Source organism: Thunnus thynnus, chromosome 16 (assembly GCF_963924715.1).
Source record: "Thunnus thynnus chromosome 16, fThuThy2.1, whole genome shotgun sequence".
NCBI classification, from domain to species: domain Eukaryota; kingdom Metazoa; phylum Chordata; class Actinopteri; order Scombriformes; family Scombridae; genus Thunnus; species Thunnus thynnus.
In genome coordinates, this window is record NC_089532.1 from 120,924 (window position 1) to 145,797 (window position 24,874).

Below are 24,874 nucleotides of genomic sequence, written 5' to 3' on the forward strand. Positions count from 1 at the left end.
CTAGCCCACTTCACTTAGCCTGGCTCAAAGCTGGTAACAAGTTTTACAAAGAGTCCGGACCAACTCTGGGGCGCTGTATTCCAGCACTGCAGCATATTGGCATACAGCTATTTTCTGTGGCTGGGGCTAAAAAACACACACAATTCCAACTGCCAGTGTTTTTGCACTATGTCGCACACACAGATTACCCACAAAGCCACCTCCTTAAAGGAGCAGGCTTGGCTTGCACCACTACCCCCACTCTGGGTGATGATCAGTTACATACATTGGCAAGGGAAAACAAACATTTTACAAAGGAACATTTCCCACAACAACACATTTCCCACAGTCCTTGAATAGGTCCTCCCCCAGTGGAAGGCAACAGAAAACAGAGGGGGTAATGTCCACAAAATGTCTCTTAAGTGCCTACTGCATGTCCTTCTCGCAGAAATGTAACACTATATTCACACTCTCACAACTGAATAAAGGGGCAGTCTTCTCAATAGAGACATGTAATCCTAACATATTTGTTCCCTACTAGGATAAAGACAAACCACATCTTCCTGAGGCAAGGCAAACAAAAATATGTAAAATAGGACATTAACTCTCAACATAGGACTTTACGGGAGAAAGAAAAAAGATTAGACACCTGTAAACATAGTAAACCACCTGCTTTAACTTACTCATAGGAGTTCTCAACAGTGGGTCACATGTCAAGGGTGCTAAAATAATGAAGTGCAGCCACAGTGTGTATATTACAAAGTATTAGCATGTCACATTTACACCCAGACAAGGCCTATGCATTTTCAGTGTGCTCTCAAATATGAACAGTGCTTAATGTATCTCACTACTTAGTGCAACTTACAAAAATACAGTTCTGGAGCTCTTTTCTTACAAAATTAACACTCTGGAATACTTGGTTTTTTTTTGTTTTTTTTTTAAACAAGGGAGCTCCGGGTAGACTACCATTACTCCCAGTGAGACTGGGGCACATTCTTGCCCTCTCCCAGGACAATGATCTCACCACTAGCTAACTCAGATAAAGTCTCTCCAGTTCTTAGCAATGCTCAGTGACTACCCAGTCACCAAGCTTGTTCGAAGCCCTGTGGACCATCCAGGGTCTCTGAAGTGGAGTGAAGGCAGGAGGGAGACACTGGACATGTCCCCCACCAGGAGGGCCTCCACGGCAGTAACCACAGTCTCTGGTGGAGTGTCCTGCAGGTTGAGGGGACTGATGTCCGGGTCATTGGAGCTTCTGTCTGATGCTGGAGGGAGGACCTCCATTGGTGCCCACTTGTCAAGGCTTTGGAAGACCCAGCTGTTGTCCAGTGGAGTCCTGGAATGGTAAGGCTTGAGTTTGTCATGATGGACCACCTTGACCTTTGCCCTCTGGCTCCTCTGGATATGGTAGACCAAGTCATCCAGCTGGCCCACGATGAAATAGGGGCCCTCATAAGAAGGCAAGAATTTCTGTACCTTGATCTTCACTCTCTTGGTGCCCTTAATCAGGTACCATACTGCAACTCCTACTAGGTAATGGACTTGGTGAATGTTTTTGTCATACTGTCGTTTTGGGATGCTCAGCAGACCTCCCCAGAGCTTCCCGTGCCAGCTGGTGAGAAAGTTCCAACCACTCTCTGATTTGCAAGACATAGAGCAGAGGGAAACTGACAGTATCGTTGTCGGGCAGCGTACAAGCCATCAAGTCGCCTGTGGAGTCTTCCTAGGGCGAGCCTTGGCAGCACAGCTGATGCAAGTGCAGCACCACAGTGTGACATCGATTTTCATGTCATATCAAAAGTACCTGGTCTTAAGGCCCCAAAGTGACCACCCACTGGCCCTCCATGCATCTGTGCCATTACAAAGGTATGGTATGGATGCTGCAGCAGGATTTGTGGGTAAAACACCTTTGTCTTGGCCCAGTAAAACTTCCTCAGTATGACCCATCCCTCTGATAGAGCCATTTCCACTGTGCCCAGTAGGCTTTGGTGGCGGAGCTCCAGGGTGCTCAGTCTATGTCGGTCGGTTCCACCCTTCCTCAAATCACTTGCACACGGGCGCTATGTCAAGGTCAGTTGTTTCTGCCACTTTCAGCTGCTCTTGGGTCCAACCCCTGAACAAATCAGTCTGAGGTGACTCACTCAGCCGGTTGACACTTGAGTGAAATAGGAGGTGGTCATAACTGTTATTGCTGAGAATGTCGACTACCCCCACTAGGGTTTGCTCTGGGGTTGTTGTGAGGAGGACCCCTTCTGCTGGACAGTCTGTCAGACTACACTGTACCTCCTTGTGCTGGTGCTGGTTGCTGCTGGAGTCGGGCTTGGGCATGGTGCAGGGACATGAGCTCCTGCACAGTCTCCTGGACAAGGCGTCAGCTTTTTTGGTGAAGCCTGTCTGGCAAGTGGAGCACTGGAAGTCATATTCCGTTAGTTTCTCCAACCAGTGGGCAAATTGTCCCTCTGGCTCCCTCAGCTTGGCTAACCAGCACAGGCTGCTGTGGTCGGTTCGAACAGTGAACGATCTCCTGAGCAGATATTGTCTGAAGTGAGAAGTGAACTCCACTAACGCCAGGAGCTCCTGTCTGGTGGTGCAGTAGTTTTGCTCCATAGAGGACAATCTCCTACTCCCAGAAGCCAGCTCTCTCTCCTTATCTCCCTGCATTTAGGAGAGGACTGCCCCAATCCCCCGGTCACTAGCATCAGTGTCCAAGAAGAATTCACCACTGTGAAAGGGCACTGCACAGGCACTGATGTGAGCCAGGCTTTCAGTTCCTCGAATGCCTCCTGGCACTCGGCTGTTAAGTTAAAATGTGCATGCTTTTTAGTGAGTACATGGAGCAGTTTAGCCCATGTGGCAAAATCCTCAACGAAATGTCGGTAGTAGGACGCCAAGCCAACAAACTGGCACACCTCTGAGATGCTCTGGGGGGTAGGCCACTCAACCACCTTTTGCACCTTCTGGGGGTCAGTAGCAATGCCTTTGGCCAAGACAACGTGCCTCAGGTAGGAAACCTGCTCCTGGAGCAAACAGCGCTTGGATGGTTTCAACTTTAGGTTGGCTCCATACAGCCTGTTGAACACCTGACTTAGCCACTCCAGCATTTGGGTGATGTCCTGCCCCAGGACTATGATGTCATCAAGATACACCAGGCACGTCTCCCACTGTAATCTGACCAGGACATGGTCCATAAGCCACTAGAACGTGGTCAGCACATTACAGAGTCCAAAAGGCATCACGTTCCACTCAAAAAGTCTCTTACGGGTACAGAAAGCAGGGGTCTGTAGTCCACAAATAGACGTGGGCTCTGGTCCTTCTTCTGCACCATCACGATCGGTGCAGCACAGCTGCTGTATCAATCTGTTTGTCTCTGGCCATTTTGCGGGGTTGCTGCCTCATTGGTGGCCCAGGGGTAGTCAGGATGTCGTGTTGCACAAGGCGGATGGGGCCGAACTTGGTGGGCCCGGTAAAGAAGACATCATCAGGCTCATACAGCTTTCCGAGTACAGGACCTGCAGGTGGAGAGTACAGAAGCAGAGGCGTGGTTAACAAGTTCAGGAGCTGTTGGGACTTTGAGAGACTGAGGCGCTGCCACTTCCAGCACCTTCGCTAGCTGAAGGACCCTGGCAAGGCCCCCTTCTTCAAGGTGACAGAGGTGGCACCAGGGTTGAAGACTCTGATGGAAATGTGGGCAGACTGTCGTGCCTGCACAACGACCCGGGCCACCAGGTCACAGTGTCCTTCAATTAAACACTTGATGGGGCTCAACAACAGGTCTCCATCAGTGGCAGGCCAGAGGTACACGGTGCCAGGCACTACATACTCACTGCCCAGTCCTAGCACTGTCCAGCATGCCACCCTGACAAAGTGCACCTCTGGTTCCGAGCCAACATTGCAGCAGGGTACTTTTTCCCCAAAGAGGGTTATTTCTCTGCAGCCGTAGTCCAAGCAGGCCCATGCTTGCAGCAGAAAAGGGTGCCCCAGGGTGACTTCGGTGCCCCCGATGGTGTCGGCTACAATGAAGTTCACAGTGGCAACGTGGCTCCCAATGTGTACTGGGATATCAACTTCTCCCAAGACTGGCAGGCTTTCTGGCCTGAGGGCCTGAAGGGTTCAAGTGATTAATGGTTGTATGGGGGTTCTGGCCTCGACAGAGAAAGCACTGACGTAGTGGAGGGGCAGCACACTCCTTTGAGCACCAGAGTCTAGCAAGACACAAATCTCCAGCCTGTGTATCATTACATGAACATGTCTCCTCTTCCTGGCCTTTAGCGCAGACGATGACTGTGCCCAGGTTAGATGCTGATGTTGGCCCAGCACTCACAGTGTGCTGCTTAGGGCAGTGAGGAGAAGGGCAATTTCTCTGAATATGTCCAATACCTGAGCAGTTGTGGCAGACGAGCTCTCCAAAGTCCTTTTTCCCCTGCCTATTATTTCCCTTGAGCTGCCATTGCTGGTTAGCATTGTCATGTACCATAGCCGCTCTGGCTCTTTACTCTGCTGAACTGTGTGCACCTGCCTGCATCAGCTGTGTGACTGCTTTGGCAGCCCTTCTGGTTGTCTCATACCAGTGGGCTATGTAGGCACCCGCCAGTGTGCGTGGCTGCTCCTCCAAGAGCTTTTGTATCATCTCTGCGTCAGCCAGGGCATTAGTGAAAGTCTCCACACCGATGGCCTTCAGCTCCCGCTCTGTACAATCAGCGTACATGATAGAAACCTTTTCATTGATGTCGTCTTGCATGCTGGGTTTCACCTGGCAACCTGATCTTTGTTTCAGTTCAATGCCGATGGCTGCTGCATGCTCTGAGCACGGCCCATAGGCGGCCTCTATCTCATCCACAATCCACTGATAGCTCCACCGACCAGATCTTGGGTTCTTATGGACAATAGCCCCAGCTGCTCTAGTCAAATCTAACCTAAGCTGCACCACCATTGGTTTCTCTGACCAGCGGTTGGCCTGTGCGCAGCTTTCAAACTGGCAAACAGTCTTTCCATGCACCGGACCCATCAACTGTCCTGGCCACAGTGTGAGAATCCTTTCCTGTTGTCCATAGAGTTCATTGTCACTACTGTTTGCAACACCATCATAGTGCATTGAACGTAATGAGCAGCTGCGTGCTGCAGACTTAGCCTGTCTCAGGTTATGTTAGCCATAATCACACAGCTTTTTTATCCACTCCTTGGTGGCAGTGCATCCCTGGACAGGGTGTAGTCGCAGCCCACGGCTTGCACTCAATAACTTGGTCCCACATGCTGAGGCTTACATGGGATGAATGGTGACACTGTCAATGGTGGGAACGGCGCTTGAGCCAGGGCACCTGGGGTGCTGCTGTCACAATAGTTACAGTTCATGGGGGTGAATGGGTTAACTAGCTGGTCACCGACAGTGAAAGCATAGGCTGTTGTTGAGTCATTTCCAGTGCTATATAATAGTGGGCCAGGGTCTAAGGCTGTACCTCTGGTTGAGCTGTAATTCAGCTGAGATAAAGTCACAGACTCACCACATGCTGCTATTTGCTGGGCTGGCGGTGTGGTGAGGGTGTTAGTATGCAGTGAGAACCGTGGAGTGAGCGGCCACGCCACATTTGGCTGAGATGTTGTTGTATGGGCTGCCATTTCATGTGTGGCTAATGTTAGCTCCATGCTAGTCACAAAGGGGTTGGTGTTATATACATTGTTGGTGTGTCCGCCAAAACGGGTGTGTGCTGATATTTGGGCTTATTACCTCGATGTGCTTCTTAACGGTACCGTCATCCCTGCATGCTGCCATTTCCTCTCGCTTGCCCCACTGCAGATTTTATTTTATTTTCCTCCCAAAGAATGAGATGTCCCTCGTTTCTCTTACTTACAGAGTAGATCTCGGACGAGCCCCCAGTGTTACCTATCCAGTCTCACGGCCCCGAACCGTAGTTGGGCGGCCACTGGTGTGACACTAGCTCACTTAGCATAACCTGGCTCAAAGCTGGTAACAAGCTTTGCAAAGAGTCCGGACCAACTGTGTGGTGGAGAATGGGGCGCTTTATTCCCGCGCCGCAGCAGACTTGATATATAACCTCTCTGTGATGCATCTGACTCTTTCTTCACTAACAGTGGTAACTTTTTCTTCTCCATCGGCATACAGCTATTTTCTGTTGCTATGGCTAAAAACACACACACACATTTTTCTGACTGGCAGTGTTTTCACACCACGTCACACACACAGATTACCCACAAAGCCACCTCTTTATAAGCGCAGCTTGGCTGCAACGCTGCTGAGAATCTGCTGATGTTCATGTTGAGATCTGAAACCTGAGTACAGATTTCCAGTGTGATGGTTTGAAACAAAAACTGAACTCAGGATGAAAAACTTTATGTTTTAAGTTCTCTGAATCAGAAACTGAGTGGAGACACCTACTGGTCAACCTGTGCTACTGCATCCAGTCTGAGTCAGTAAAGTTTCATGTAAACGTATTTTCTCTCTGACTGATGGACAAAGATCGACCTTTAAAATAACAAAATGAAGAAGTTTCAAGGACGGAAAACTTAATTATTTTGAATATTAACCTTTGAGACTTTGAGAGAGGGAACACAATTATGTCAGTAAAAAGTCACCAAATCTGTTTGAATAAGTGGGAAATAAAGTTATTTATTATTCTTTAGTCATGCTGCTCACATCTCTGTTTCAGGAAACTCAACTTCTCACAATTAATAATATTAACATTTTCCAAATATGTACTTTTATATATTATACAGTTAAAGGAGTGTCTGAATTCGTGAACACAATAATATCAATAAAATCAATCAATCAATCAATAAAATAAGTTTCTAACTTTGCAGCAGCTGAAATGACCTGCATATTCAAAATCAAATGAACTCAAATTATGTAATCATTCCTCCTGTTCATACTGACCATTAGAAGATCCCTTCATAATGACCTTACAATGGAAGTGATGGAGGACAAAATCCACAGTCTGAAGCTAATATGAAGCTTCAGCGTCCAAATGAGTCAAATCAAGTAGATATCTTTCAACGTTACAGTCTTTTTAGTGCCAAAGTTCCTCTTTTTGTTACTATACTTCCACCTGCAGCTCAACAGGGAAACACTGTCCGAGGAAACACAAAGAGGGAATTTGATGCTAAAAAGACTGTAAATGTGTCAGATATCCACTTGATATGACTAACTCAGACTGCTGAAGCTGAATAGAAGCTTCACACAGACTTTAAATGACTGTGTGGACACACTGTGGATTTTATCCTCCATCACTTCCATTGAAAGCACATTTGAAGGATCTTTTAATATCCAGTATGAACAGGAGGAATGATTACAGCGAGGAAAACCTCTTTCACTGTTACTATGGACACCTGACTGCTGGTTTAACACACTGGAGACATGGTGAACTGTGGTTTGATGCTGGTATATACTCCAACTGCCCTATGTTTAAGGTGTGACACAGACTCTATTCCATGAGAATAAATAAATATATTGTTATCTAAGCTGAAAGAAAACATGATGACTGGATTTTATTAGTTTTAACATTTTATCACAAATAGACTCAAAGTCTGTGATGAGAATCAAGTCGATTTAAATATTTAAAAAAAGATCTTTTAAGTGCAATTCAGTATTTTGCCTGTAGAAAACAAAGGCTGATCATTTTTGATAATTTCTTATCATCAGGAAAGAGGCCCAGCATGTGGAGGCTCAGTTACCCCAACTTTACTCTGATGAACTGATGAAGAAAGGAAGTTCATGTATGACAGTCTGCTGAACTAAACAACTATATATCAATTATTTTTCTCTCTGTTTTTTCTCTCCCTGTTTTGACCTACTTTTTATGTCTTTGTTGTATAAGTAAAATATGAGAACAATAATTATATTTTAAAAAGATCAGCACGAGGTGATCAGCGCCCCCCGGCGGCCTGGCTCTCTCCCCGGGTAACAGCGCCCCCCGGCGGCCTGGCTCTCTCCCCGGGTAACAGCGCCCCCCGGCGGCCTGGCTCTCCCCGGGTAACAGCGCCCCCCGGCGGCCTGGCTCTCCCCGGGCAGTGGGGGATTTCCTGGGCGGAAGAAGCAGAGGGGGTTTCCAGTGTGATCAGCTCAGTCTCCCCGCTGGATCTCTGCTCTGGATCCCGGATTTCTCTCTCCCAGGACTGGACCGACAGAACCCGCAGAACCCGGAGAACCCGGAGAACCCTGAACCCGGACCATGAGGAGTCCGCCTGCGGCCCGGAGGCTCCGAGGCAGCGGCAGGGTGACGGTTTGAATCCCGGAGAGAGCCGCCGAGCCGCCGAGCCGAGTGAGCTGTGGCCTGCGGAGGAGATTCATGTGAGTCCAACACTCAGCAGAACCCGATAGAACCTCAATAGAACCTCAGTAGAACCTGAAGCTGTTATTAAGATGATTGAATATAAAATGAGCTTTATTGAACAAACCGCTAAGAAACAAGAAGCTAACGTTGTTAGCATGATCAGTGTTTACATCAAAGATGGTTTCAGACAAGAAGAAGCGAAAACACGGAGAACACATGATACATACATGATTCATACATGACACATACGTGATCAATAAATGTTTGTAAGATGAATAAACGACTGTAATTTGATGGAAACAGTAAAACTACAGTCAGACCTGAATAATCGATCTCAGACAGAAAGTGAAAGAAGATCAGACCTCATTTCAATCTAAACAAACAGCTGTGTCACAAACAATCACAAGTTGTTTTCATTGAAAGACACAACTTCCTTTTTAATTTGGTACCAAATATGTAAATCAAGTCCTTCTCAGTATAAAGCTGCACTCTGTTGCCCCCCCAACATGACAGTTATTTATGTGATGATCAGTTTCTGCAGGATGACACATGACAATATAACTTCACAATTTTTCCTCTCTCTCTCTCTCTCTCTCTCTCTCTCTCTCACATACACACACACACATACACACACACACACACACACACACACACACACACACACAGCATTTTCTTTTGGAAGAAACTTTATTATCGTAACTGTAAAAGTCGCCACAAACTGTACAAGCAGTTACGACAAGTTAAATCTCAAAGTCAGCAAATAGAAGCCTATTTATATTTTATCTATGTTTACATAATATGACATGAATAACTAATGATGCCAAACAATCAAAATAGTCAATGAGAGATGCGTCTATCTGACCCATCTGACAGCCAAACAGATCCTTCACTGGATAACACTCTGCTTTCAAAATACAAGAGAAAACACCTGCACTTTGCACAGTATATGGAAAAAAACTTCAAATTTAAAATTTATTTGGGGAAAAGTTGCCACAGTCCGGTCAGTCCTCCCCACCGACTCCAGCAGCTGTCTCCCTCAGCGAGAGCCAGGTAGGTCCTGCTGCTTAGTGACACAGATTTATGGGATTTAACCTCACGATGTCTCTGTGGCTCCTGACGGCGATCTGATGGCTTCCATCAGATTGATTAGTCTGCAGAGCCATTCCTAGATCTGCAAGAGGAAACCCACGAAAAAATCACATATTTCAACATTAGCATGTACATTTTCCAGCTCTGGTTCATCAATGACAAAAAGAACCTGATTGGTGTCAGTTATTGATGACGACTGTTCAGCGTTCAGAGAGCAGCTGTTTCTCTTTAAATGTTTATAAAACCAGATCAGCTGCTGAGGAAAACCTCTCCACTGGAAACACTACGGTGTGAGAGCTGTAGGTGTGTTTGTGTGTTTTTGTTACCTCATGGAGACCTTTTTTGTTATAAACACCTATCTTGTTGGGACCAGTAGTCCTCATGGGGACCAAAGCCTGGTCCTAATGAGGCAAAACGTAATCTACGAGCTCCTGGTGAAGGTTTGGCTTTAGGATAGCGAGGCAAGCTTATGTGTGTGTGTAGATGATGTTTTCATACTTTGAAATAGAAACTTTGTTCAAACTCTGATGTTGTTCTTTATGATGGAAGTCTGGTGAGAATATTCAGCCTCAGACATTGAACTGTTGAGCCTCGTTCAGCTTTTTAAATGTCAGTTTCAGTTCAAAGCTTTTTACTGACTTTATAAACAATTTCAGCCACACAAACACATGAAACACATTTAATATGTTAAAAATATGTTAAAACATATTTTTAACATATTTAAGCAGCATATTTAAATGTTTTAGTGTCTCTTTTGGACATCTTGGGACTCTTGTTTTAGCTGTTAATTATCTCATTAACAGGTCATGTCAGCGGGGAGGAGTGCTGACGGGAGGGAGGTGCAGATTCCCCTCCAGCAGGTGGCGCCCTCCCTGGCCCCGCCCTTATCCGTGGCTCCTCCTATCACCCCACCTCCTCACAGACCAGCCAATCCCTGGCCTCCTAGTGATTCTGCTCCTCCACAAGGTAAACACCTCCTCCATCATCGTCAGCTGGACCCTGCACTGTGATTCGCTGAGAGTTCTGTTGATTCATTGGCTATATTCAAGAGCCTGATGTGCTCTAACTAATCAGCAGCTTCATGTGTTCTAACCAATCAGCAGCTTCATATGCTCTAACCAATCAGCAGCTTCATGTGTTCTAACCAATCAGCAGCTTCATGTGTTCTAACCAATCAGCAGCTTCATATGCTCTAACCAATCAGCAGCTTCATGTGTTCTAACCAATCAGCAGCTTCATGTGTTCTAACCAATCAGCAGCTTCATATGCTCTAACCAATCAGCAGCTTCATGTGTTCTAACCAATCAGCAGCTTCATATGCTCTAACCAATCAGCAGCTTCATGTGTTCTAACCAATCAGCAGCTTCATGTGTTCTAACCAATCAGCAGCTTCATTTGTTCTAACCAATCAGCAGCTTCATGTGTTCTAACCAATCAGCAGCTTCATATGCTCTAACCAATCAGCAGCTTCATTTGTTCTAACCAATCAGCAGCTTCATTTGTTCTAACCAATCAGCAGCTTCATTTGTTCTAACCAATCAGCAGCTTCATGTGTTCTAACCAATCAGCAGCTTCATTTGTTCTAACCAATCAGCAGCTTCATTTGTTCTAACCAATTAGCAGCTTGCAAAGATAAGTGGGCGTGGCTATTCTCAGAGTCAGGAATCTGTGTAATTGAAGTTTGTTTTACAGATTTCCTCCTCTATTACTGAAACTCTGAAGGCCAAACACACTGGAAGCGTCTCTCTTTATCTGTTGTTTTTAATGGCCGAACACGCACTAAAAGCATTATGAGGCCCGTCAAACTGTCTTGACGCCCCAACTCCGACCTTGTTTCCATTTTGGAGCATCAAATGGGGAACCAGCGACCAAAGCTGTCACTAACAATAATAAATATCATTAGTATGACTTCCAGATGGATTCCAGCAGGTGTACAGTTGATGACTGACGTCAGATCTGCTGTTTGTGTGTCCAGGTGTGCCTGCAGGTTTCCTGCCTCTTCACGGAGGATTCAGAGATCACTTTGTAGAGACTCCAGAGGCCAAATACTGCTGTGAGGCCTGCAGGCTGGTCCTGTGTCAGCCCCGCCAGACTGAGTGCGGACACCGCTTCTGTCAGAGCTGCATCAACGACATCCTCAGGTGAGCCAGACAGGTGGACATGTGGAGAGAGACGGACACACCTGGACAACACCATCTGTCTGTCCTACGTCACCTGTCAGTTGGTAGAATAAACCCGACTCTCTTTATGTTCTGGTGTTTCTGCTGCCGTGTGATCACCTGTACAGGTGTATACAGGTACACTAACCGATAAATACTGCCAGTCAATCAGGTCACACCTGGTTCTCCTCAGCCTGCGCAACCACTGCAACAGTAAGTCCACCTGGACACATGAAGGTGCGACAGGTGTAGACCAGGTGTCACAGGTCCAGCAGGTGTCACAGGTCTGACAGGTGTAGAGCAGGTGTCACTGGTGTAGAGCAGGTGTCACAGGTGTAGAGCAGGTGTCACAGGTCTGACAGGTGTAGAGCAGGTGTCACAGGTGTAGAGCAGGTGTCACAGGTCTGACAGGTGTAGAGCAAGTGTCACAGGTGTAGAGCAGGTGTCACAGGTCTGACAGGTGTAGAACAGGTGTCACAGGTGTAGAGCAGGTGTCCCAAGTGTCACAGGTGTAGAGCAGATGTCACAGGTGTAGAGCAGGTGTCACAGGTGTAGAGCAGGTGTCACAGGTGTAGAACAGGTGTCACGGGTGTAGAACAGGTGTCACGGGTGTAGAGCAGGTGTCACAGGTGTAGAACAGGTGTCACAGGTGTAGAGCAAGTGTCACAGGTGTAGAACAGGTGTCACGGGTGTAGAACAGGTGTCACGGGTGTAGAGCAGGTGTCACAGGTGTAGAACAGGTGTCACAGGTGTAGAGCAAGTGTCACAGGTGTAGAGCAGATGTCACAGGTGTAGAGCAGATGTCACAGGTGTAGAGCAGGTGTCACAGGTCTGACAGGTGTAGAGCAGGTGTCACAGGTGTAGAGCAGATGTCACAGGTCTGACAGGTGTAGAGCAGGTGTCACAGGTGTAGAGCAGATGTCACAGGTGTAGAGCAGATGTCACAGGTGTAGAGCAGGTGTCACAGGTCTGACAGGTGTAGAGCAGGTGTCACAGGTGTAGAGCAGATGTCACAGGTGTAGAGCAGGTGTCACAGGTCTGACAGGTGTAGAACAGGTGTCACGGGTGTAGAGCAGGTGTCCCAGGTCTGACAGGTGTAGAACAGGTGTCACAGGTGTAGAACAGGTGTCCCAGGTCTGACAGGTGTAGAGCAGGTGTCACAAGTGTATAACAGGTGTCACAGGTGTAGAGCAGGTGTCAGACTGTTTACTCTTGAATCAGTAACTGTGTGTGTGTGTGTGTGTGTGTGTGTGTGTGTGTGTGTGTGTGTGTGTGCGTGCATGCGTCCTGCAGTCGTCCTAACCCAGTGTGTCCAGCTGACATGGAGCCGCTGTTCAATAACAAGGTGAGCAGGGAGTGACATCAGCATCAGTATTGATTGATTACTGATCAGAGAGTGAATCACAGAGTATTGATCAGTGTGTTTGTTCCAGATCTTCAGAGACGTTTGCTGTCATCGGGAAATCATGGCACTGAAGGTTTATTGTCGCAGTGAGAACAACGGCTGTCAGGAGCAGATGAGTCTGCAGCAGATACCTGTGAGCAATGACAGCATACACTGTTAACATGGCAACAGAGTCCTGCTCTCTTATTGGCTGTCAGGTGTCTCATTCAGTGATTTATGTTGGACACCTCATCGTTAAAACAGCTTTCTATATCAAAAGCCAGCGATCTTGACTTCATTACATTAGATTAGATTGTTCACATATATACATATATAAAACTCTATATAATTCTCTCACTTGTCTCACCTGTAGGACCACCTGAACGTGTGTCCGTTCTTTGAGGTTCCGTGTCCGTTGGGTAAATGTAAAGAGCGAATGATGAGGAAGGAAATTCCTGACCACCTGAACTGGAAATGTAAACACAGAGAGACCACCTGCGACTTCTGCATGACCAAGATGCCTCTGACTGACCTGCAGGTAACCCATGACATCACTGCTGACATCACTGCAGGTGTGGTGCAGCTGTTGTTGTGATGGAGCTACAGTATAAATAAAGTTTGAATGATGATGTTAAAGTATGTGTGTTGTCAGAAACATAAAGAGACGGTGTGCCCGGCGTTCCCGGTGTCGTGTCCAAACCTCTGCTCGTTCACCTCACTGCCGCGGAGCGAGGTACACCTTACCTGTTCACCAATCACAACACTCTCCAGGTGTTTGCTACTGTTAGTACTGATCATATTGATTGATGTGTTTCAGCTCTCCAGTCACCAACACGACTGTCCCAAAGCTCAGGTGAGCTGTCAGTTCCATCGCTATGGCTGCACCTTCAAGGTAACTCCTCCCCCTCAGTGTGACCTGTACATACTACATAATGTGTACTCCGTTAATGTATGTACTGTGTGTATGTCATGTACTGCGGTAATGTGTGTTTCAGGGTTTGAATCAGGACATGAGGCAACATGAGTCTACCTTTGCAGCTGAACACCTAAGAATGATGGTTAACAGAAACGCCTCCTTAGAGAACAAGGTAATCATAGCAACCAGACCAAAGAAACCACAGCAGCAGAAGGTGCAGTGTGAGTATATCTGACAGATCTGACTCGTGTGTGTGTGTCTGTCCAGGTGGAGGATGTTAAAGGTGAGCTGCTGGACAGGTATAAGGTGCTTCCTGCTCTCAGCAGTCGTCTGTCTGAACTCGAGAACCAGAACGATGAACTGAGAGAGAAGAACCGCCAGATGGAGCAGAAACTGGCCACCATGCAGGTAACAATACTACAAAGTACTTATGCTGCTACTACATACTAGTAATACTACTACATCATGCTACAGTATGCAAATGTTAGTAATATTACACTCTCTCTGCAGAAACTGATGAGCTCTCACTCAGAGAAGCTCCTGGAGGTGGAGCTGGAGCTGCGTTCTCTCCGTCTGCTCAGAGACGAGGTGGAGAACCTTCGAGGAACGCTGGAGAACGTCCGGACAAGACTGAACACTCTGGAACAAGGAGGACGCAGCGGAGCTGGATCCACGACACACACTCTGGGTGAGAACACACACACACTGGGGGGGGGGACTAGTACTACAGGTAGAGGGACTAATTACAGCAGTTAAGGGACTAGTTACAGAGGTAGAGGTATTAGCCACAGAGGTAGATGGACTAGTTACAGCGATTGAGGGTCCAGTTACGGAGGTAGAGGGACTAGTTGCTAGTTGCAGAGGTAGAAGAACTAGTTACAGAGGTCGAGGGTCTAGTTACAGAGTTAGAGGTATTAACCACAGAGGTAGAGTCTGGGGACTCACACATAGGCACTATCAATAATTAATACAGTAAATCAATAATCAATATCTATATCTTTCCAGCATCCCTTGAGACTCAGCTGAATCGCCATGACGACATGCTGAGTGTGCATGAGATCCGATTGGCTGACATGGACCTGCGTTTCCAGGTGCTGGAAACAGCGAGCTACAACGGGACACTGATCTGGAAGATCCGTGACTACAAGAGACGGAAACAGGAAGCGGTGGCAGCAAAGACATTGTCGCTGTACTCGCAGCCATTTTACACCGGATACTTTGGATACAAGATGTGCGCTCGCGTCTACCTGAACGGAGACGGCATGGGCAAGGGGACGCACCTGTCCCTGTTCTTTGTGGTGATGAAGGGGGAGTATGACGCCCTGCTGCCGTGGCCCTTTAAACAGAAGGTACCCAGAGTTTATTGACTGATTACTGAATGGTATATCATATCGTAAGTGGATCTTTTTCTTGTTTTGGAGCCACAGTGATGTTGACAGACCTGACACTCGTGTCTCTGTCTCTCCATCAGGTGACTCTGATGCTGATGGATCAGGGTCCATCCAGGAAACACCTGGGTGATGCCTTTAAGCCGGATCCAAACAGCAGCAGCTTCAGACGTCCAGCAGCAGAAATGAACATTGCCTCTGGCTGTCCTCTCTTTGTGTCCCAGAGCGTCCTGGAGACCGGCAGCTATATCAAAGACGACACCATCTTTATCAAGGTAGGCACACGCAACATCTTCTTCTCCTTCTATTCAGTTTCATTTTACATTAAATTCATTTGACTTTGTTTTTGTCCAATATCACTAATATATGCATCCAAACTCAAAAGGAAGAAAGGTTACAAGTCAACAAAAATTGTAAGTGTAACAGTGCAGAGGTAGAGTGACTAGTAACAGAGGTAGAGGGACTAGTTGTAGAGGGACTAGTTGCAGAGGTAGAGGGACTAGTTGCAGAGGTAGAGGGACCAGTAAAAGAGGTAGAGGGACTAGTTGTAGAGGTAGAGGGACTAGTAACAGAGGTAGAAGGACTAATAGCAGAGGTTGAGGGTCTAGGTACAGAGGTAGAGGGACTAGTTGCAGAGGTAGAGAGACTAGGTACAGAGTTACAGGGGCTAGTTACAGAGGTAGAGGGACTAGTTGCAGAGATAGAGGGACTAGTTGCAGAGGTAGAGAGACTAGTTACAGAGGTAGAGAGACTAGTTACAGAGGTAGAGGTGCTAGTTACAGAGGTAGAGGGACTAGTAACAGAGGTAGAAGGACTAGTTGTAGAGGGACTAGTTGCAGAGGTAGAGGGACTAGTTGCAGAGGTAGAGGGACCAGTAAAAGAGGTAGAGGGACTAGTTGTAGAGGGACTAGTTGCAGAGGTAGAGGGACTAGTTGCAGAGGTAGAGGGACCAGTAAAAGAGGTAGAGGGACTAGTTGTAGAGGGACTAGTTGCAGAGGTAGAGGGACTAGTAACAGAGGTAGAAGGACTAATAGCAGAGGTTGAGGGTCTAGTTATAGAGGTAGAGGGACGAGTTGCAGAGGTAGAGAGACTAGGTACAGAGGTAGAGGGACCAGTAAAAGAGGTAGAGGGACTAGTTGTAGAGGGACTAGTTGCAGAGGTAGAGGGACTAGTTGCAGAGGTAGAGGGACCAGTAAAAGAGGTAGAGGGACTAGTTGTAGAGGGACTAGTTGCAGAGGTAGAGGGACCAGTAACAGAGGTAGAAGGACTAGTTGTAGAGGGACTAGTTGCAGAGGTAGAGGGACTAGTTGCAGAGGTAGAGGGACCAGTAAAAGAGGTAGAGGGACTAGTTGTAGAGGGACTAGTTGCAGAGGTAGAGGGACTAGTTGCAGAGGTAGAGGGACGAGTTGCAGAGGTAGAGAGACTAGGTACAGAGGTAGAGGGACTAGTTGCAGAGGTAGAGAGACTAGGTACAGAGGTGGAGGGACTAGTTGCAGAGGCAGAGAGACTAGGTACAGAGGTAGAGGGACTAGTTGCAGAGGCAGAGAGACTAGGTACAGAGGTGGAGGGACTAGTTGCAGAGGCAGAGAGACTAGGTACAGAGGTAGAGGGACTAGTTGCAGAGGTAGAGAGACTAGGTACAGAGGTAGAGGGACTAGTTGCAGAGGTAGAGAGACTAGGAACAGAGGTAGAGTGACTAGTTGCAGAGGTAGGGAGACTAGGTACAGAGGTAGAGGGACTAGTTGCAGATGTAGAGAGACTAGGTACAGAGGTGGAGGGACTAGTTGCAGAGGCAGAGAGACTAGGTACAGAAGTAGAGGGACTAGTTGCAGAGGTAGAGAGACTAGGTACAGAGGTAGAGGGACTAGTTGCAGAGGTAGAGAGACTAGGTACAGAGGTGGTTGGATTAGTTGCAGAGGTAGAGGGACGAGTTACAGAGGTAGAGTGTCTAGTTGCAGAGGTAGACGGACTAGTAAAAGAGGTAGAGGGACTAGTTGCAGAGGTAGAGGGACTAGTAACAGAGGTAGAAGGACTAATAACAGAGGTTGAGGGTCTAGTTGTAGAGGTAGAGAGACTAGGTACAGAGGTGGTGGGATTAGTTGAAGAGGTAGAGGGTTTAGTTACAGAGGGAGAGGGACTAGTTACAGAGTTAGAGGTATTAGCCAGAGAGGTAGAGGGACTAGTTACAGAGGTAGAGTGTCTAGTTGCAGAGATAGACGGACCAGTAAAAGAGGTAGAGGGACTAGTTGTAGAGGGGCTAGTTACAGAGGTAGAGGGACTAGTTGCAGAGGTAGAGGGACTAGTTGCAGAGGTAGAGGGGCTAGTTACAGAGGTAGAGGGACTAGGTACAGAGGTAGAGGGACTAGTTGCAGAGGTAGAGGGACTAGGTACAGAGGTAGAGGGACTAGTTGCAGAGGTAGAGAGACTAGTTACAGAGGTAAAGGGACTAGTTACAGAGGTAGAGGGACTAGGTACAGAGGTAGAGGGACTAGTTGCAGAGGTAGAGAGACTAGTTACAGAGGTAGAGGGACTAGTTGCAGAGGTAGAGAGACTAGGTACAGAGGTACAGGGGCTAGTTACAGAGGTAGAGGGACTAGTTGCAGAGGTAGAGAGACTAGTTACAGAGGTAAAGGGACTAGTTACAGAGGTAGAGGGACTAGTTACAGAGGTAGAGGGACTAGTTGCAGAGGTAGAGAGACTAGTTACAGAGGTAGAGGGACTAGTTGCAGAGGTAGAGAGACTAGGTACAGAGGTACAGGGGCTAGTTACAGAGGTAGAGGGACTAGTTGCAGAGGTAGAGAGACTAGTTACAGAGGTAGAGGTGCTAGTTACAGAGGTAGAGGGACTAGTTGCAGAGGTAGAGGGACTAGTTGCAGAGGTAGAGAGACTAGGTACAGGGGCTAGTTACAGAGGTAGAGGGACTAGTTGCAGAGGTAGAGGGACTAGTTGCAGAGGTAGAGAGACTAGGTACAGAGGTAGAGTGACTAGTTACAGAGGTAAAGGGACTAGTTACAGAGGTAGAGGGACTAGTTGCAGAGGTACAGAGACTAGGTACAGAGGTAGAGGGACTAGTTGCAGAGATAGAGGGACTAGGTGCAGAGGTAGAGAGACTAGGAACAGAGGTAGAGGGACTAGTTGCAGAGGTAGAGGGACTAGTTGCAGAGGTAGAGGGACTAGTTGCAGAGGTAGAGAGACTAGGTACAGAGGTAGAGGGGCTAGTTACAGAGGTAGAGGGACTAGTTGCAGAGGTAGAGGGACTAGTTGCAGAGGTAGACGGACTAGTTGCAGAGGTAGAGGGACTAGGTACAGAGGTAGAGGGGCTAGGTACAAAGGTAGAGGGGCTAGTTGCAGAGGTAGAGGGACTAGTTGCAGAGGTAGAGGGACTAGGTACAGAGGTAGAGGGGCTAGTTACAGAGGTAGAGGGACTAGTTGCAGAGGTAGAGGGACTAGTTATAGAGACTAGGTACAGAGGTAGAGGGGCTAGGTACAGAGGTAGAGGGACTAGTTGCAGAGGTAGAGGGACTAGTTGCAGAGGTAGAGGGACTAGGTACAGAGGTAGAGGGGCTAGGTACAGAGGTAGAGGGGCTAGTTGCAGAGGTAGAGGGACTAGTTGCAGAGGTAGAGGGACTAGTTGCAGAGGTAGAGGGGCTAGTTACAGAGGTAGAGGGACTAGTTGCAGAGGTAGAGGGACTAGTTGCAGAGGTAGACGGACTAGTTGCAGAGGTAGACGGACTAGTTGCAGAGGTAGAGGGACTAGTTGCAGAGGTAGACGGACTAGTTGCAGAGGTAAAGGGACTAGTTGCAGAGGTAGACGGACTAGTTGCAGAGGTAAAGGGACTACTTATAGAGGTAGAGGGACTAGTGACAGAGTCATATCTGTGTTTGATCGACAGGTTACCGTGGATACCTCTGACCTTCCTGACCCGTGACTGTCTGACCTTGCTGGTCTGAGATCAGATCACCTGTCCACGCCCCGCAGAGCAAAGGATGATGGGAAGGAAAAGTGACGATGGAGGAGGCTCGTCTAACTAAGAGCGACGCCCACAGAACAGAAGAAGAGACGGACAGGAAGCAGCCAATCAGAGTGAACTTTACAGAGTGTGGAGGGTTGGCCCTCCTCTGATTGGCGAATGGACTACAGAACAGAGTGTGTGTGTGTGTGTGTGTGTGTGTGCGTGTGTGTGTGTGGATGGATCAGTGTTACCGTGACATCACCATGGTGACAACTCTCAGAGCCAACATGGCCACCGGAGCAAGGACTTTGTTGCTGTTCATTACTGATGCCGTGCATCAAGCTTTACTTCCTGTTTATAACCTGTTTACCAAGGCATGCTGGGAAATCCACTGCAGCCACAGAGGAGCTCAGAAATCAATTAAGACCTGCAGGACCCATTAAGATCCACTAAAACCCAGTAGAATTCATCATAACCCAGTAAAGACCAGTAGAACTCAGTATAACCCAGTAAAGACCAGTAGAAAGCAGTAAGGACAGATTTTTGTTATTTTTCAAACGAATATTTAGTTTAAATGATTTTCTGTAAATGAAAGAACGATGTGTCTGAATTTTTGAAGATGCAGTTCATGTATGTATCTCTGCTATGATTGAGTTTCATTCACAGAAATGTTCCCAGACTGAAAAGAAGAATCAGAAAACAGCATTTATGTGTCAGCAGTCGTATTAGTGGGGCTGAATCCATCAGAGCAGCGCTGTGCTGTGACAGAAATAAAGAGGGAATGCTATGACGTGAGGGTCAGACATCTTAAGTTAAGTGCTCTTTAACTTAAATAGATCCTGAGGAAATGATTCAGACAGAGAGACAATATTTATTTATGGTTTATTTCACACTGAATGTTCAACACAAAGTACAGAATGTTTCTCAGATAAGGTTTGTTCAGCAGCTCAGTTTGTTTCAGGAGGTGGACGATGGTTTAATGTGACTGATTACACCAGTAGAGACCAGTAGAAGATGCCAGTGTTCCTCTGTGGCCTCGGTGACTTCTTCAGTGTCCGTCGACAGAATTCATCCGACTCTTTTGATTCATTTGCACAGTTTGAATGTTTGTTAAAGTGTGAAAATAAAAACTGAAGGAAACACAGAAGAGAAGTTTGATCTGAGTTTTCTTCCATCAGAGTTAACACGGATCATTTCAACAGTTTCACTTCTCTTTAAGGAGAAACAGTTAGAACCAGCTCTGAACCTTCAAATAAGGTTCAGTGCTGGTTCTTTAAAGGAGAAATTATGGGATGTTCTTATGTCAAACACAAGAATCCTTTGAATTCCTTAATTCTGACAAAACAAAAACAAATTAAAAAAACCTTAATGAACAAATTAAATAAAATTCAAGGGGTATTGTTTTTCTTTACTATTAGTGTTATATTGGTCCTTTACATTAATACTGTATAGTTTACAATCTCCAAATGGTTTAATAACATCGCTTATAGGATAGTTATGGAATAGTTATGGAATAGTTATGGGATAGTTATGGAATAGTCATGGAATAGTTATGGAATAGTTATGGGATAGTTATGGAATAGTTGTGGGATAGTTATGGAATAGTTGTGGAATAGTTATGGAATAGTTATGGAATAGTTATGGGATAGTTGTGGAATAGTGGGATAGTTATGGAATAGTCGTGGAATAGTTATGGAATAGTTGTGGAATAGTTATGGAATAGTTATGGGATAGTTGTGGAATAGTTGTGGAATAGCTATGGGATAGTTATGGGATAGCTGTGGAATAGTTATGGAATAGTTATGGAATAGTCATGGAATAGTCGTGGAATAGTTATGGGATAGTTATGGAATAGTCATGGAATAGTCGTGGAATAGTCGTGGAATAGTTATGGGATAGTTGTGGAATAGTTATGGAATAGTTATGGGATAGTCGTGGAATAGTCGTGGAATAGTTATGGGATAGTTATGGAATAGTCGTGGAATAGTCGTGGAATAGTTATGGGATAGTTGTCGAATAGTTATGGAATAGTTATGGAATAGTTATGGGATAGTCGTGGAATAGCTGTGGAATAGTTATGAAATAGTTATGGAATAGTTATGGGATAGTTGTGGAATAGTTGTGGAATAGCTGTGGAATAGTTGTGGGATAGTTATGGAATAGTCGTGGAATAGTTATGGAATAGTTGTGGAATAGTTGTGGAATAGTTGTGGGATAGTTATGGAATAGTCATGGAATAGTCATGGAATAGTTATGGAATAGTCGTGGAATAGTCGTGGAATAGTTATGGAATAGTTATGGGATAGTTATGGAATAGTTATGGGATAGTTGTGGAATAGTTATGGAATAGTTATGGAATAGTCATGGAATAGTCATGGAATAGTTATGGAATAGTTGTGGAATAGTTATGGAATAGTTATGGGATAGTTGTGGAATAGTTATGGAATAGTTATGGGATAGTTGTGGAATAGTTATGGGATAGTTGTGGAATAGTTGTGGAATAGTTATGGAATAGTTATGGGATAGTTGTGGAATAGCTGTGGAATAGTTATGGAATAGTTATGGGATAGTTATGGGATAGTTGTGGAATAGTTATGGAATAGTTATGGGATAGTTGTGGAATAGTTATGGAATAGTTATGGGATAGTTGTGGAATAGTTGTGGAATAGTTATGGGATAGTTATGGAATAGTTGTGGAATAGTTATGGGATAGTTGTGGAATAGTTGTGGAATAGTTGTGGGATAGTTATGGAATAGTCGTGGAATAGTCGTGGAATAGTTATGGGATAGTTATGGAATAGTTGTGGAATAGTTATGGGATAGTTGTGGAATAGTTGTGGAATAGTTATGGGATAGTTATGGAATAGTTGTGGAATAGTTGTGGAATAGTTGTGGGATAGTTATGGAATAGTTGTGGAATAGTTGTGGGATAGTTGTGGGATAGTTATGGAATAGTTGTGGAATAGTTATGGAATAGTTGTGGAATAGTTATGGGATAGTTATGGAATAGTTGTGGAATAGTTGTGGAATAGTTATGGGATAGTTATGGAATAGTTGTGGAATAGTTGTGGAATAGTTATGGAATAGTTGTGGAATAGTTGTGGAATAGTTATGGGATAGTTATGGAATAGTTGTGGAATAGTTATGGGATAGTTATGGAATAGTTGTGGAATAGTTATGGAATAGTTATGGAATAGTTGTGGAATAGTTGCCTAAGAATTTGCCTAAGTAACCTATCCTGATCCTCTCTAAGTCAGTCTCTGAACTATATAAATCACCACAATATCTTTTGAAGCTTCATTAATCTGACGACTTTGGTAATTCTCATCCCGTACAGCTGAAGTAAAGAACTTTACAGGCATTCCTTGCCGGCCGTGCTAACAGGCAGTTTGGTTTTTGGTCAATTCAAAGAATGTTTGTTTAGCAAATAACAAAAATCCTTTTCTGCTTTCCAAGTTATCAAATTATGCAGTGCTGTTCTAATTGATTTAAGTTCAATTAGGGTTGCATCTGAATTTGTCGCATAGTAGGCTTCCTCTAATTGGTTTATTTTCTTTTCAATATCAAGCTGCTTTGCTACGCTTTAATCTTTTGGCTTGTTTATGAGACATTCATACCACTCATATGAGTCTTATAAGTGCCCACACAATTCTTGGGTCAGCTCCATCCTTGTCATTAAATTCTAAAAATAAATCTGTTTGAATTCCAAAAATAATAATTTCTCATCCATAAGCATTCTCCAAGAGATTTAACGCTCATCAGGTTAAATGGACATAAATACAGGAGCAATATGGTCTATATCTACATATTCAACTAAATGAGTAAGACATCTAGAAACAAACATGAAATGAATGCAGGATGTTGACAGATGAGCCTGAGAGTGAAATGTATATTGCTTTGAAAGTGGTTGTAATGTCTCAATCAATTGTCTGAGAGGTAAGCATGTCTATCATTGGGCATAATGTGCAGTTAAAGTCACCCCCTGTTATCATATTGGTGCAGTCAATGTCTGATAGTTGACTAAATAAAGATGCGTAAAAGGTTTCATCTTGGATATTAGGAGCATAAACATTTCTTAACAAAATATTTTCACCGTATAGCAGCTGGACGCATCTTCCTTCAGTGTCTTTACAGGAAGCTGTGACAGATGTTTGTGTAGCAGGATAATCAACCTCCTCTTACTTGTTTAATGAGATGAGAAGAGCAACACATTCCCACGATACTTTCTGTGCTTCTCATCATTTAAATGTGTTTCATGTAGAAAGAATATTTGAATCTCATCTTTTTTAAGACAGTTTAGGACAGATTTCTTCTTTACCACATTATTAGAGCCCCAGATATTCCATGTACTTATTATAGTCATTGACAACAAGTTGATAACTTTAGCCATTAGACATAAAGTGGCACAGTCTGTAACTCCAAGTGTAGAATGAGCTCTATCGAACATAGGAATGTTTTCCAAGCAAGAACAGAACCAAAAGCTCAGAATCACAAACTTAAATACAGAGAAAAAGAGCATTAAAGAACATCTAACCTTGCCTAGTTGTGCCTTTACTTTGTAAAGAGTACAGCTGTACTGTATTCCCCTTACTGGACTACAACCATGAGAAAAGCAGTGTATGCAATTATGTAACATTAAAATAAAATAGGAAAAACCACAAGAAGCAAAGGTGCTTGTTTCACATCATCCTGGATTCAGCAGTCACACCTGAAACAGTCCCGGTCTACCTGACCTCGAGGCCAGAGGCAGTTTACTGATGCAGTCACTCATTTCTTCCATGTTTGAGAAAGAGGACCTTATCCCAGCTTCTCTCAGTAACTCCTTCCTGTTCCTCACAACCTCTGTGGAGAAATCCTGATAGAAGGACACATTTCCACCCTTGATATTTATTGTGCCTCTGTTTCTTGCTGCATATATATGCTGCAGCCTCACCAGGACGGCTCTCGAGCCTCCTTCAGGCCCCGTGCGGTGGGCTCTCTCAGTCTCGATTTGGTCCTTTTGGTCTTTTTCAGGATGTCTGGTATCCACTTTTCATGGAAATTGAATGATGTTTTACCCTCCACGTTGCATCATTGCTCATTGTCTTGGCTAGCATGAGCAGCATTAGCATTGCCTTTACTTCCCTTCTTATGTCCATCTTTCCTCTTGTTTGATCCAGGGTGCACGAAAAAGTTGTCTTCTGACATCACAGGTATAATGTGCACCTGAGGCAGCTTTTCACTAGTAGGAAAAGTGAAAAAAAAATAAATTTACAGCAATCAAGAGAGGAGGCGAAATCTCTACATCTGCTCAGGTCAGCGCATCACGTGATCCAAGTACAATCATTTTAAAATGACAAAGTGTTAGCGAGCGTATCTAATGTAGCTAGCAGGTGGCTAGCAGCCATTTTTTAAGTGTGTAATGTACTATCAGTACATTTATTTATAACACTGGGTAAAATGTTAGAAGATGAAATACTTATTCATTGGTTTAATCCCATGACGACAGCTTGGCTGCCTCTGTGCTCAGTGCCCACTGATAAAGAATATGCTCATTTATGAACAGTAAATAATGGCGGATATTTGAGAAGTTTACTGCAAATCCAAAGGTATTAAAATAAAACAGTTACATTTTTCTTCTATTGTAATTTCTTCTTTTTATATTATTTAGGACCTCTCTTGTTTGTGTATATTTCTGACTGCTACACATCATAACAACACACAGTCAAATTCATCATTTGTAAT

At 45.2% G+C, this 24,874-nt stretch overlaps 1 protein-coding gene across 1 annotated transcript; it reads left to right on the plus strand.

Annotated features, from left to right (window-relative positions):
- Positions 1-8,022: 8,022 nt before the first annotated feature.
- On the plus strand, positions 8,023-19,468 carry traf3 (TNF receptor-associated factor 3). Its single transcript, XM_067613659.1, has 14 exons — positions 8,023-8,278; positions 10,154-10,316; positions 11,326-11,491; positions 12,803-12,854; positions 12,943-13,047; positions 13,267-13,431; positions 13,546-13,626; positions 13,711-13,785; positions 13,889-13,981; positions 14,077-14,217; positions 14,320-14,497; positions 14,815-15,158; positions 15,281-15,472; positions 19,091-19,468. The coding sequence occupies exons 2-14, from the start codon at positions 10,157-10,159 to the stop codon at positions 19,124-19,126; spliced, it is 1,788 nt and encodes a 595-aa protein (XP_067469760.1). The 5' UTR covers positions 8,023-8,278; positions 10,154-10,156; the 3' UTR covers positions 19,127-19,468.
- Positions 19,469-24,874: the final 5,406 nt, after the last annotated feature.

What these genes read in the sequence shown, in the direction of transcription:
- traf3 (XM_067613659.1), top strand. Translation starts at nt 10,157, where the DNA reads ATGTCAGCGGGGAGGAGTGCTGACGGGAGGGAGGTGCAGATTCCCCTC. An exon ending in AGCCGCTGTTCAATAACAAG is followed by an intron (nt 12,855 to 12,942) that starts GTGAGCAGGGAG and finishes TGTTTGTTCCAG; the next exon opens with ATCTTCAGAGACGTTTGCTG. An exon ending in CCTCACTGCCGCGGAGCGAG is followed by an intron (nt 13,627 to 13,710) that starts GTACACCTTACC and finishes GATGTGTTTCAG; the next exon opens with CTCTCCAGTCACCAACACGA.